The sequence below is a fragment of the Salarias fasciatus genome, unplaced genomic scaffold (assembly GCF_902148845.1).
Source record: "Salarias fasciatus unplaced genomic scaffold, fSalaFa1.1, whole genome shotgun sequence".
Classification (NCBI taxonomy): Eukaryota; Metazoa; Chordata; class Actinopteri; order Blenniiformes; family Blenniidae; genus Salarias; species Salarias fasciatus.
The window spans coordinates 215,515-230,000 of NW_021941402.1; the positions used below are offsets into that span (position 1 = coordinate 215,515).

The 14,486-nt window shown below is 41.4% G+C and overlaps 1 protein-coding gene across 1 annotated transcript in view; it reads left to right on the forward strand.

Moving 5' to 3' along the window:
• The first annotated feature begins 1,109 nt into the window (after positions 1-1,109).
• Positions 1,110-14,486, forward strand: part of LOC115385739 (up-regulator of cell proliferation-like) — a 22,061-nt gene continuing 8,684 nt past the window's right edge. The window contains 1 exon segment of the mRNA XM_030087806.1: positions 1,110-1,208. Within this exon segment, the coding sequence (XP_029943666.1) occupies positions 1,193-1,208 (16 nt within the window). The 5' untranslated portion in view covers positions 1,110-1,192.

Below are 14,486 nucleotides of genomic sequence, written 5' to 3' on the forward strand. Positions count from 1 at the left end.
GTAAAATGACATTAATATTTGAAATGTGAGTTCAACGTTTCCTTCAAGGCTTCTATTTTGACAATGAAATATTCTAGAATCATGGGACCACCTGATAAACAAAGCTCTGGTCTACATCAAATCGTCTACGACCCTAAACGTACTCTGACAGTATATTGTGTGCATTGCTGAAATGATAATGCAATTTGTTTCCAGAGAAGTATGCAATACAATCCCCGCGTATCCAAGGTTTCAGATTGGGCTCAGAGCTGCTCTTTTCAGATGAGAATGTAACCACATAGATTACCGTTACGTGTTCAGATCATACAGCAAAAGGCTGGTCCAATGTGGTCTAGTTATGAAAAATACAGCCCAATACTCTTTTTTAAAAATGTTCACAAACGGAATATGGGTAATACAAATTAAATATTGTGTTTGTTGTGTAAAGTTTATTTATCACCGAATATGTTGAACATGTTTGACAGTCATGCATAGTGCAGAAAATGGACAAACAGCAGCTCTGCAAGTGAATAATTGTTCCCTTAACTTTCCCCTTAACTGCAGAATCTGAAGCTAAAAATCAAACCTTAACTTCAGCTTTTTTTGTTGTTGTTTGTTGTTGTTGTTGCTGTTTTCCTCAGTTTCTCAGAGTGGCTAGACTTGAAGCACATCTCAGCATTCTATATTTGAGGATGTTTCACTCTCTCTCACTTCAGAGAGACTTGCTGAAGTCATCTGGATGGACACTTTTTCACACCAATGTCTTTTTTATTCTGTCACCTTCAGTCACAGATAGTTTGACCCAGACTGAGAGTGAGAGGACTGAGAGTGAAGCCAGAATGGAAAGTTTAAAGGAAAAGGTAAACAGATTACTGGACATTTAATACCATGATAAATGAGTGAAGGAATGATAATTATTTGTCATTTGATAAGGAACTCCCTCATGCACCAGAGGATTCATTTGTTTCTGAGAAGACTGGAGAAGACTCATCTGAAAATGACAGTAAGTTCGAAGATTTTCAGAATGACATGAATCAAAAAACTCCCAACTGTTGCAATAATAAGAGGAAATAGTGGAAGTTATTTGTCTTTTCTGCTGAAAGATGTTTCTTCACCAGACAAGAAAAGCCCTGAAGACAGTCAGGGGCTGAACTCTGACCCCAACAGTTATGGTCACCTGCCAGAAAGTGGAACTCAAAGCAAAGCAGCCTCCATGTCAGACTCAGCAGGTAAGAAGAAACCAAACAAATAAACAAAAACAAAAAACGATGATGCCTTTGCAATGAAATCTGCATTATTTAACAATATCAAGTAGGGGTGGGACGAGACACAAATTCCATGAGACGAGATGTCTCACGAGATTGAGTCCACGAGATCGAGACGAGACGGGGGGGGGGGGGGGGGGGGGGGGGGGGGGGGGGGGGGGTGGGGGGGGGGGGGGGGGGGGGGGGGGGGTCGTTGTGTGTTGGTGCTGAGCTGTGCGAAGTGGTGTGCGGCGCAGAGCAATGCTCACACGGAGCGTTGGGGCACCCATGACTGCATTTGCACTTCATGCCACTAGGTGTGCTGTTTACGTGTTCAACCTTATTTTACACAGACACCACAGAGGAAGAACGGCGCCACAGCCGCTGCAGGCTCTCTCTGCATGTTGTGAGAAAAAGAGTGTGAGCCGGCAAGACGTGGTAAAATGTTCATTGATGCGATGCACCGTTTTTTCAATAAAAGAAAAGAACGTTTCCGCACATTTTATTTACGCCGTCGCAATTAAACTGTATCACAAGTAGTTTGTGTACTCAAAGACCAAGATTCCTTGCGGATAGAACATGCACAGAACAGTATTTCATGTCCCTTTCGACCGGGTTTTTAAGTATGAATATGAGCATATTCGGGGGTTTCCACGTGTTTATATGGCTGTGCGCCATGTAATGTATTATCAATATTCCAGTTAATAAAGAGTTATTGCCTGCATATAAACGTACTCAATCTCATGGCATTCGATCTCGCGAGATCTCGCGGCATTTCGATCTCACGAGATCTTGTCCCATCCCTAATATCAAGTAATTAAAATATTAGCCTTTAATTTTAAATCAGTGATATATTTCTGGATGATTGCCTCATAGTGTATTCCCTTTGCAATGAAATTTGCATTATTTTACAATATATATATATAGTGTGTTCCTCCAATGACTTTCATGAGTGTTAAGCTGGGTTGCTGTGGGGATCTGCATCATGTAACTGTCGCTCCACACACTGTATTCTGAGACAGGGCCAGGTCTACGCAGGGGCAAGAGGGGCCCTGGCCCCCTCAAATAAATGTTGTGACCATCCTCGCTCCGACGCTACATGCGGACCCTGCCCCCCACTGAACGCATTTGTGCCCCCCCATACACTTGATATCCCCCCCCCCCCCCCCCCCCCCCCCCCCGAGATGAATGTCTGGCGACGGGTCTGTTCTGAGAGAGATATACTTGGCACTGATCTGGTCTTAATTAAAAGAGTCACATTTTTACACTGTAACAAATTTCTGTAAATTTATGGTGAATTTACAACAGTATCTTACTGATTTTTATTATAAATGTAAAATACTGTTAAATATCCATCCACAGCATGTAAATTAACAGTAAAATCAGTCAGTTAACAATAACAGTAGATAACTGTAATTTAACAATAGAAAACAGTATTTTCTGTCAAGCGGTGGAGATGGGCACCATTTTCCTTCACAAGTCGTGTCATTATCCATCAGCATCTTACTGATAATTGTGGGCTTATGTTTCTGTTTTGATGACACGCTTCTTTAATCATCAAACTTTTCACATTACTCAAGTTATTTTTCAGTGAGAAGATGTGACAGGATATTTCTGAACCTGACTTTGGACAGCACAGCTTCTTCATCATTCCAAGCTGTCCATGTGGACTTCAACCAAAGAGGTAAACTTACTTTTAATCTCAAAACACTGCCAGTGTCCAGGATTGTTTGTCTGCATGATTATTGAACAGTTGACATAATAAATAATAGCCTATTTCATTAGGTCTGTTTCGCCTGGTCAGGCTGCCAAAATTGGCAAAGCAAGCTCTGTAACATAGCCCAAGTAAGAGGTAACCTCCCTCCCTAAACTATAACGACCAACTAACCACTTTCTCTCCTTTCTGTCTCTTGCTGTTCGCTCTTCTTCACACTTTTTATTTTCTCTCTCCCTTGAAAAATTGATTGCTCTGGCGCTTTTCTGTCTCCTCATACTTATATTTCTTTCTCTTCCTCCACTGGTTTGTTTCACATTTTATATCTTACCAGAGACGTTGTGTTGCTAAATTTTTGTTTGTCTGTTTTACAGGCACAACTCATTGGTGCTTGAGGATACCAGCCAAATGCTGCAGTCAAGTACTCTCACTGTTCTCTGTCTTTCTCCTTCTCTTCTCTTTCTCCACTTGTTATTGTTTACATCTACATGTACAAAAGACTTGTTCACAAGCTAGACTGTTCTGTTTCACTGTTCTTGGTGCTATTTTTATGCATTGTCTGAACTTATGCTTATTAGTAAAGCCGTTCACCGAGGATTTTATTATGTGTAGTGTCTTCCAAATAGGTAATTGAATACCTTTTCTTTTAGTAATGCAAATGTTCTAAATGTTATTCGTGTTACAAAGTCTGCCGAGGGTTTGTATTAAAGTACAGCAATGTTATGGAATATATATTCTCTTGTGTTTTATACCTGGGGTTCTCAAACGTGCTACTTAAAGGTCTGATCTGATTTTTATTCAAGTTCAGAATCCAGGAACAATTGGCAATAACATTTAATCAAAATTAAATCAGTTCACTTATGATTATTCTGGGAAACAGCGTTAGTGTGAGCGCTCTGTACTCTTTCAGTTCTTGATTCTTGAAAACAGCATCAGAGTGAGTGGTCACTGCATTGTTCGCTCTGTGCTCTCCTCTCAGCTCGCTAAAGCTGCTACTTTTCTTCAGTTGATTGGACGCGTTTGTGATAGACTTAAGGTAGAAGCACAAGCCAAGAAGGTACACAATTCAAGTAAAATACAAGAAAAGTCATGTCTTCTGTTTTAAACCTACACTAAGGAACTTTTCAACCTTAATAAAATATTTTAATATCTTTTGTGATGATACTTCGACTTACAACTAGTTGATTGAGCCCTCTGTCACGGGCTGAGGGCGTCAGTATTGCTTTCACTTGGACTGAGCAGCTGTGAGGAGGGTGGTAGGAACCCTGCACACTAAAAAGCTCCAAATGTGCGAACTGCTTTATGGCATGCGTCACATCACGATATAACATTGTTTAGCCACCATTAGATTCATTTAGATTCATTACCTCGTCTCTATCCATTCTTCACACAGCTACTGGAAACAAATGAAGGCTAGTTCAGTCCGACAGCATGCCACCGGGAGCAGCATTTTATGACGCCATGAGCTAGTCCTCATGGGAACTGTAGTATTCGGTCAGGCAAAACACTACCGCTTTTGTCCACTAGTGCCACCAAAATCAACGACAACTGAAAGTTCCTTAGTGTTGCTTTAATAGTCGGACTTGTGGAAGTTACCTGCTGTCGTTATAAACATGAGGTATGGATGGACATGTTTCCAGATCGAGTTGCTGTTCGGTCTAGAATTTCAAAAGCCCTGTATGATGTTATAAGCTACTTTTTTAATTTGTGGGGATTTATAGAAATTTAATGTAAAATAGCAGATTTAATATCCTTTGTGAATAAACTGATGTATACTGTAAAATTATCACAACAAAGTTATCCTATTGTCAAGTACTGTAATCCAAAATACAGTAGTATACTGCTAAAATAAATAACAGTACATGCGCTGTAAAATTACCACACCACCCACTGTTTTCCTATGATAATATACTGTAATTCAAAATACAGTACTATACTGTTAAATTACAGTAGGTGCATTGTAAAAAAAACAGTAAAATACTGGCGTCCCTGCTGCCAGTATTTTACTGTTTTTTTACAGTGAAATTCTTTACAGTGTGACCATTCAAACAGTTTCCCTGTAATAATATTTAATATTTATTAAAATTCTGATATAAAGGACTACATTTAAACTTACGCATTGACACAGGCAGCAATTTTCTGCCACGGCATCTCCCTCTCCTTTGCTGCTGCAGCGGTGTTGCATTTTTTTCTAAAAATGTGTTCCAGCTCACCATATGTCGCTCCCCGCTTCTCTGTTGCCATGGTGACTCCTCGAATCGGTGCTCCATTGATGCTGGCTTTTTATAGCTGTCGTGCACTTGCTAAACTCCAGGTGAAACTACTTGAAGTTGAGTAATTCAACTCAAATCAACTGTTGTGTAACCGAAAACCTAGCGTTTTTCATTTCTGATTAGATCAACACAGAGTTCAGGATTTCACTCAGAGTTTTTCAACCTGCTTGGTGAAATATACCCCTGGAAGTTGAAGTTTGGTTTGTTCTATTTCATCCTTACTGACTGCCAGAGGCAGTGCTTAAAGCACTGGAATGTTCCCTTCGCGCATGCGCAGTTCGAGTATGTATACCAACAAACGTCACTCGTGACTCCCCGGGTAACCCAGGAACCGTATAAATACCGGATCCTATTTTCTTCTTGTGTACAGTTCGTACACATTGTGGATTGCGGGACATGCCTGTGCGGCATCATGACGCACCGTCGCTGGGAGCCTTGTGACCATGTAGGTCGGAGCTGCGGATGCCCTCCAAAGGCCGTGTTGCAGTCCTGTTCACCTGCTCAGCAGTGCTGAGGCAGCATTGCCTGCAGTGAGAGATTCATTCATAACCTCCGGGCAGAAGGTGAGGTTGCTGAATCTACTACTCGTCCTGACTGATGGGGGGTTGCGGGTCGCTCCCCCCGGGTTTGTTTGACGGCCGCGGCCTTTGTGGCATGGTCGGTGTTACTGGGGCTCAGGGACGCTACTCGCGTCCTTTGCCCGGCTTCAGGAAGTGTGCGGCAGTCTGGCTGGTGTGATACTGTGCTTCTGACTGTTGGAAAGACGCATTTGAGCTCCCCGCCATGCGAGGTGTCGCCGCTGCGGCCGCGGTTGGCGAGGAAGCATGGCGGATGGCGGCGTACGGCTGCTAGTTTGGCTAAGCAGCTAGCCTGTGATGTGTGTTGCGGTGTAAGAGGCCAGCCACCTCTTGCAACCGCCCACTGAGTGTCTTTCTGGTCTGTTGCGGGTGCAGCTGCTCCCGCGGGTTGCGCCGTCGCTAGCAGGCGGACGGGGCACCGCTGCGGTGGGCGAGTGGTAGCATGCGGCTGCTGGCACGTAGCTCGGCTGAGTGGCCGGTCAGTGATGTGTGTTGTGGGCGGAAGGCACAGTCTCCTCGTACACAATCGCACGAGCATTGCTGTGCGGCCAGTGCTCCAGTGTTCCGGCCTGCCACCCAGTCCTTTCCCCACACCCGTCAATCAGTGTGTGGCGCCGCTCCAGCAGGGCGATCGTCCCCCCCCCCCCCCCCCCCCCCCCCCCGCACCCACTTGGTTTGCTGTGCAGGTGGCGTATGCCCCTTCCCCCGGCTTACCGCACCACCGTCCCGGGCACCTGATACTCCAACTGGCGTCACTGCAGCAGGTGGACCCGGTCGGCTGTTTCTTTCATTGTGGTGCTGCCCGGCTGCTCGCTACACTCTGCGTTTGCTGTGCAGGTGGCGTATGCCCCCTTCCCTCGGCTTACGGCGCCAGCATCTCCTACCCCGGACGCCCGATACAGGTTTCTTGAGCTGACAAACTATTCCCATAAACACTGGAAAGCTGCACCAGAAAAATAGAAGCGACTGGTCAAATTTAAACCCTATTACCTTTTACAAGTCCGGGTCCATATTGGACGACGTCTGGGTCCGGATCTGAACCGCGGTCCGCCAGTTAGTGACCTCTGCTTTAGGGGATAAGCATTCATAAAGACACTGCTCAAAATTTCTGAAACCTTTATTGGATTTGTGATCTTCTTTCTCCTCCACATTCAGTTTTTCTCTACACAGAATAACTTTGAACATTTTTTAGCCGCTCCATTTGATGTAATTTTGCTCTTCAGTTTCATCGTCTATTCTTTCACCGCAGCAGGTAGTGTTGTCTGGCAGGTGGAGACTAACTGGGTAGGCCATTGTTTTGACAGTTCACATAACGCTTTGCGTCTTGGTCACATGTTCAAGCAACCTCAGCTTTGTGCATAGTCAATGATGGGCTTGTTAAAAGATCAGGTCGTAATAAAACAAATTCAAGTAAGGATGAGCATGTAGCCCACTGTCAGAGTAGTAGCGTATATATTTGATCGCACATAAACAACAGCTATGAAGGACAGTGTTGGGATTGTTTTCACATTGATCTCAGAACAGCGTCTCTGCGTTTTCATGGTGAGGAAAGACGTGCAGTGGTTCAACTGTGTGGAGAAGCTGTGAAAGTTTTCTGTGTTTTACTTCTTTTTTAATTTGTCTATGACTGTATACATACTTCAAGAGTATATAGTGCGTATGGCTGAAATGATGATGCAATTTGTTCCCAGAAAAGTACAAAATGCAATCCCCGTGTATGCAAGGTTACAGACCAGGCTCAGAGCTGCTCTTTTCAGATGAGAATGTAGCCACATTACAGAATACTGAATAATTGTCTTAAAACATATTTTGTGATGTATTCGGTTACTTTGCCCAATCAGTACTGTACTTAGAATACTTGAATGTTGACTTGCACTGTGCTGATGAAGAAATACGGTGTGTGATTAAACACATATAGGCTTTAGTTACTCCCCAACACTGCCCATATACTGTATGTCCAAACGCTTTGTTGTGCACCAGTTTTCTCTCATAAAAAATATGTTGTAATTGTCAATCAATCAATCAATCAATCAATCAATCAATCAATCAATCAATCAATCAATTTTTGTATAGCCCAATGTCACAACAACAGTTGCCTATGAGGGCTTCAAGATGTTACATTGATTGGTAAAAATTTCCAAGATTGATAATGACTGATAATAACAATGAGTCACAGTGTAGTGTCTATATAAACAGTCCACAGACAGAACAGAGTGAGAACGTTGACATCAGACCAATAAACATAGTGGCATGAACATTCCACAACAGCTTGTCAATGATTGTAATTGTAGAATTGGAGAATATATAATCATGTACTTCCATGTTACAAAAGACAGTTGATAATTGTGTTTCTGTAATTTTAATTTCAGGACCATCCCAAAGTGATGCTGCCAGTCCCACCTCTTCCCCACTCCCTGCTTCCAGTGACACTGCTGGTAAATTAATGTGTCAGGTTTGTCTATTGTGTATTTTCCCGACTGTACTGGGATCCATTGCTAAAATGTTGTATCTTTTTTTTTTCCTGCAGCTGAAGCCAGGACTCCAGAAGAAGCACAGCCGTCTAGTTCAGCGACACCAGCAGATCCAATTGATCCTGCACTGTGGCCATCCAAAATTGCTGATGATGACAGGACAGATTTAGTCCAGAGAGGTCCAGAGATTTTGAATTTCCAAGATCACTGTTTGTTTTGAAGACGCGTATACCTTTGACATTTGTTAAAGTAATGGTGATTGTTAATATATCATACAGTGCATTGCTGATGAAGAAATACGGTGTGTGTGATCAAACACATATAGGCTATGCTTATTGCCCCGCCGGTTATGAACTTGTAAAGCACTATTTAGGCGGGGGGGGGGGGGGGGGCAAAAAGAGCACTTTGCAAATGCAACACTGGGAGCAGCAGATCAGACACATCCATGATTCACAATGGAACTGGGCGAAAATTAATGATGATGTTTTCCTTTGGTCTTAGGAAAGTAACTGTTATCTAAATACCATCAAATGAAAGAGGAAGTTTTTCAGAATACAATTACTCACTACCAGTATTTTGAATACGTATTCTAAACACATGTATTTAGTTACTCCCCAACACTGCCCATATATGTCCAAAGGCTTTGTTGTGCACCAGTTTTCTCTCATAAAAAATATGTTGTAATTGTAGAATTGGAGAATATATAATCATGTGCTTCCACTTTAAAAAAGACAGTTGATAATTGTATTTCTGTAATTTTAATTTCAGGACCATCCCAAGGTGATGCTGCCAGTCCCACTTCTTCCCCACTCCCTGCTTCCAGTGACACTGCTGGTAAATTAATGTGTCAGGTTTGTCTATTGTGTATTTTCCCGACTGTACTGGGATCCATTGCTAAAATGTTGTATCTTTTTTTTTCCTGCAGCTGAAACCAGGACTCCAGAAGAAGCACAGCCGTCTAGTTCAGCGACACCAGCAGATCCAATTGATCCTGCACTGTGGCCATCCAAAATTGCTGATGATGACAGGACAGATTTAGTCCAGAGAGGTCCAGAGATTTTGAATTTCCAAGATCACTGTTTGTTTTGAAGACGCGTATACCTTTGACATTTGTTAAAGTAATGGTGATTGTTAATATATCATACAGTGCATTGCTGATGAAGAAATACGGTGTGTGTGATCAAACACATATAGGCTATGCTTATTGCCCCGCCGGTTATGAACTTGTAAAGCACTATTTAGGCGGGGGGGGGGGGGGGGGGGGGGGGGGGGGGGCAAAAAGAGCACTTTGCAAATGCAACACTGGGAGCAGCAGATCAGACACATCCATGATTCACAATGGAACTGGGCAAAAATTAATGATGATGTTTTCCTTTGGTCTTAGGAAAGTAACTGTTATCTAAATACCATCAAATGAAAGAGGAAGTTTTTCAGAATACAATTACTCACTACCAGTATTTTGAATACGTATTCTAAACACATGTATTTAGTTACTCCCCAACACTGCCCATATATGTCCAAAGGCTTTGTTGTGCACCAGTTTTCTCTCATAAAAAATATGTTGTAATTGTAGAATTGGAGAATATATAATCATGTGCTTCCACTTTAAAAAAGACAGTTGATAATTGTGTTTCTGTAATTTTAATTTCAGGACCATCCCAAGGTGATGCTGCCAGTCCCACTTCTTCCCCACTCCCTGCTTCCAGTGACACTGCTGGTAAATTAATGTGTCAGGTTTGTCTATTGTGTATTTTCCCGACTGTACTGGGATCCATTGCTAAAATGTTGTATCTTTTTTTTTCCTGCAGCTGAAACCAGGACTCCAGAAGAAGCACAGCCTACTAGTTCAGCAACACCAGCAGATCCAATTGATCCTGCACTGTGGCCATCCAAAATTGCTGATGATGACAGGACAGATTTAGTCCAGAGAGGTCCAGAGATTTTGTATTTCCAAGATCACTGTTTGTTTTGAAGACGCGTATACCTTTGACATTTGTTAAAGTAATGGTGATTGTTAATATATCATACAGTGCATTGCTGATGAAGAAATACGTTGTGTGTGATCAAACACATATAGGCTATGCTTATTGCCCCGCCGGTTATGAACTTGTAAAGCACCATTTGGGGGGGCAAAAAGAGCACTTTGCAAATGCAACACTGGGAGCAGCAGATCAGACACATCCATGATGCACAGTGAAAATGGGTGAAAATTAGTGATGATGTATTTCTTTGGTCTTAGGAAAGCAACTGTTTTCTATATACCATCAAATGAAAGAGTAAGTGTTCCAGAATACAATTAGTCAAAACCAGTATTTTGAATACGTATTCTAAACACATGCATTTAGTTTCTCCCCAACACTGCCCATATATGTCTTAAGGCTTTGTTGATACTTGATGATAACAAGGTATTTTTAAACCACGACACAGATTCTAACTGACTTACAGTGGAGACTGCTTGTGTGGTGACCACACGCAATTTCAACACAATGCGTGACAGGAGCACACAATTGGGTACTAAGAGTTCGTAGTCATTTCACGCATTTCCATAGGCCGTAGACTGTCGAGAAAAAGACAAGACAAAGACCACCTTGCATGTGTTATGTTTGATGTGTCAAGTGTAATAAGGTTTTAAGGCTGTCCCTTTGTCAATGAACTATTAAGATGAGTAATTTATTCCTTTTTTTCCCCATGCACTTTGCTTGGTAATGTTGCAAAACAATATTAAAATATATTTATATGTTTCCTATGAAAACATAGAGATATCAGCAGTTCTGGTTCTTTAGATATTGAGCCGAGTACGAGCTGAGAGCAGCTGACAGGTAAAGAGCAGACGGTCATCTGATGTTTCACCCCATTAGCATATTATATTGACCGGCAATATCAGCAGGGATCTAAACTGTTTTTGTTTTTCACTTGAACATAATGCAATGGCATTATTTCAGTCATGATGTTGTGAAAATATTTATTACCTCCGCCGGGAGGTTATGTATTCATGTAGGTTTGTTGGTTTGTTGGTTGGTTTGTTGGTTTGTTGGTTTGTTGGTTGGTTGGTTTTTTTAGCAAGATCCCGGAAAAAGTAATTGACGGATTGCAATGAAACTTTGTGGAAAGGTGGGTCTTGGGCTAACTTAGAATTGATTAAATTTTGGTGATGATTCGGATCACTGTCTGGATCCCGGAATTTTTTAAAGGACTCTTTATCATTGACAGATAGGGAGTCTTTCACATGGTTGGGCAGGCCCGCCCACAGGGGGCGACAAACGCCTGGTTCACACAGGACGTGCCGCTTCCAATGCAGAAGTGGGAAGCGCCATGCACCAACTGTCAGATCGGCGCCCCTCTTAACCTATCTGATAGTTCATACAGGTGATGCGGGGGACCGCCGCGTCCGTAGCAGCTTGCGCCATGGACTGCGGCCGCTCTGCTCCTCTCTGTTTTCTCCGCGAGCCACGCGCGCCGTGCACTGCCATTTGGACAGGCAGATCGCACCACACAGGAAGTCGGGAACGGAAAATACGAGAGAATCCGGTCAATTTTCAAATTCAAATGAAGTAACTTAACTAGCAGCACACTGATGAATGACATCTCAGAAATCAAAATTCATCCCATCGTCATGAGTGATCATGCACCAGTTTCATTTACTCTCAGAAATAAGAAGAATAAACCACCAACTAGAAACTGGAGATTTAATACATCATTACTTAAAGATCCAGAGTTTATTAGCTATCTTACAAGAGAATGGTCTATATATTTAGAAAATAACGACTTGCCAGATACTTCAGCGTGAGTTCTTTGGGAGGCAGGGAAAATGGTGATGAGGGGAAAAATAATTTCCTTCTCCTCACACAAGAAAAAGAAAGAAGCTTCAAGAACTTTAGAATTGGAATTAAGAATTAAATCGCTGGAGGAAGCTTATCATGTCTCCCCACAAGAGAACATAATGAAGGATATAAGGAAAGCTAAACTTGAACTGAATGAAATTTTAGATAAAAAAAACACAATTCCTGATCCAACGACTCTGTTTAGAGAATTTTGAGCATAGTAATAAATCTGGAAGATTCCTGGCAAATCAGTTAAAAACAAACAAGGAGAAAAACACAATTTCAGCTGTTAAAGACTCAGAAGGAAACATCAGCCATGACCCGGACAAGATCAACAATATCTTTAGAGATTTCTATCAAGGATTATACCGATCACAAATAGACACAACAGATGAGGAAATTAATACTTTTTTTAAATGATATTAACCTTCCAAAATTGAAAGATGAAAATAGAATAGTGTTGGATTCTCCTCTTTCAGTGGATGAACTCCATAAATCTCTGCAGGATATGCCCAACAATAAAGCTCCAGGTCCAGATGGCTATCCAGCAGAATTCTATAAAGAATTCTGGGCCATGTTGGCTCCCACTTTTCATAAAATGGTAATGGAAATAAAAAATAAACGAACAGTACCCTCAAATATGAACTTCGCCAAAATAACTTTAATACTTAAACCAGGGAAAGACCCCACACTTCCGTCCAGTTATCGTCCCATTTCATTAATAAATGTAGATCTCAAAATAATCAGCAAAGCCCTATCCAGGAGAATAGAAAAGATAACCCCTCTCATAATACATCCTGACCAAACAGGGTTCATTAAAGGTAGACATTCATCCACTAACATGCGCAGATGAATTAATATAATAGATTACTCTACAATACATAATCGAGAATCCATAATTATCTCTTTAGATGCTGATAAAGCTTTTGATCGAGTAAATTAGAAATTTCGTTTTGGAATATTAACCAAATTTGGGTTTGGAACGTCTTTCATAGACTGGATTAAAATCTTATATAACAACCCAGCTGCATGTGTAAAGACTAATGAGTAGACTTCTCCGAGCTTCTGTTTGCAGCGAGGAACCAGACAGGGCTGTCCACTCTCTCCCTCACTGTTTGCCATCTTTATCGAACCTCTGGCAGCTGCTATAAGACAAAATAAAGACATCAGAGGGATTCTGGCCAACAATAAGATAAAACATAAAATAAGTCTTTATGCAGATGATGTATTGCTTTTCCTACGGAACTCTCCATTTTCTATCTCCCAGACAATCACACTTATTGACAAATTTTCACTAATATCTGACTATTCTATCAACTGGTCTAAGACTACAGCCATGCCTATAAACTGTGATTTACAAAGTATACCCAATGCTACAATCCAGTCTGGAAACATTAGATATTTAGGCATAAACATTTCTCCAAGGATATCAGAACTTTCAAAACTAAATTATGTTCCATTATCCGTTACTGAAATCAATAGAGGATGACCTCTTACGGTGGAGACGCTTACCTTTATCTCTTATGGGGAGGGTTGCCACCATTAAAATGATGACTTTACCTAAGGTTAACTATTTATTTTCAATGATACCAACCAAACCATCGTCTGGCTGGTTCAAATCACTGGACTCATACATATCTAAATTTCTCTGGAAAAATAAACCATCACGTATCAGTTTAAAGACGCTACAACAGACTAAAGACAGAGGTGGACTAGACTTGCCTAACTTCAGTAATTACTTCATAGCCAGCAAGCTGCAATATATCTCCAAATGGCTTAAACCTAACAATTTAGATGAGCCATGGCTGGATGTAGAGCAAGCATTATGTGAGGATCTAGTCATCTCTGACCTGCCATTCATCAGTCCCACCATCAAATCCCATCAGTGTTTTAAAAGTGTTAACAACAGTTCCTCCTTAATGGCTTGGTGGGACTTTCTAAAGCTAACCAAATCTTCTCTAATCCCGTGTAAACTCACACCCATCTGGAACAACCCGGACATCCTGCAAAACAAAAAGATGATAAACTTCACTCAGTGGAGAAATAAAGGAATCAGCCAGTTTGAACATATCATTGGAAACAACAACTTTCTATCATTCAATACTCTCATCTCACAATATGGAATCAGCAGCACAGCATTTTTAGAATATCATCAACTTAAATCTATCATAGGTAAAAAGTATACCTTTAATCAATTGCAGGGACAGCTACCTCTCGGGGTCGAAGAATTCTTAAACCTCAGTTCCCCAAAGTTGCTATCAAAGATATATAAAATATTATCAAAGGTAGAAGATGAAATCTTCCTTCCGACCTTAAAATGGGAGGCTGACTTATCTAACAACTTTGACCAAAATGCGTGGTCACAAATATGTTTAAATACTTTCAAAATGACAAAGAATTCAAATG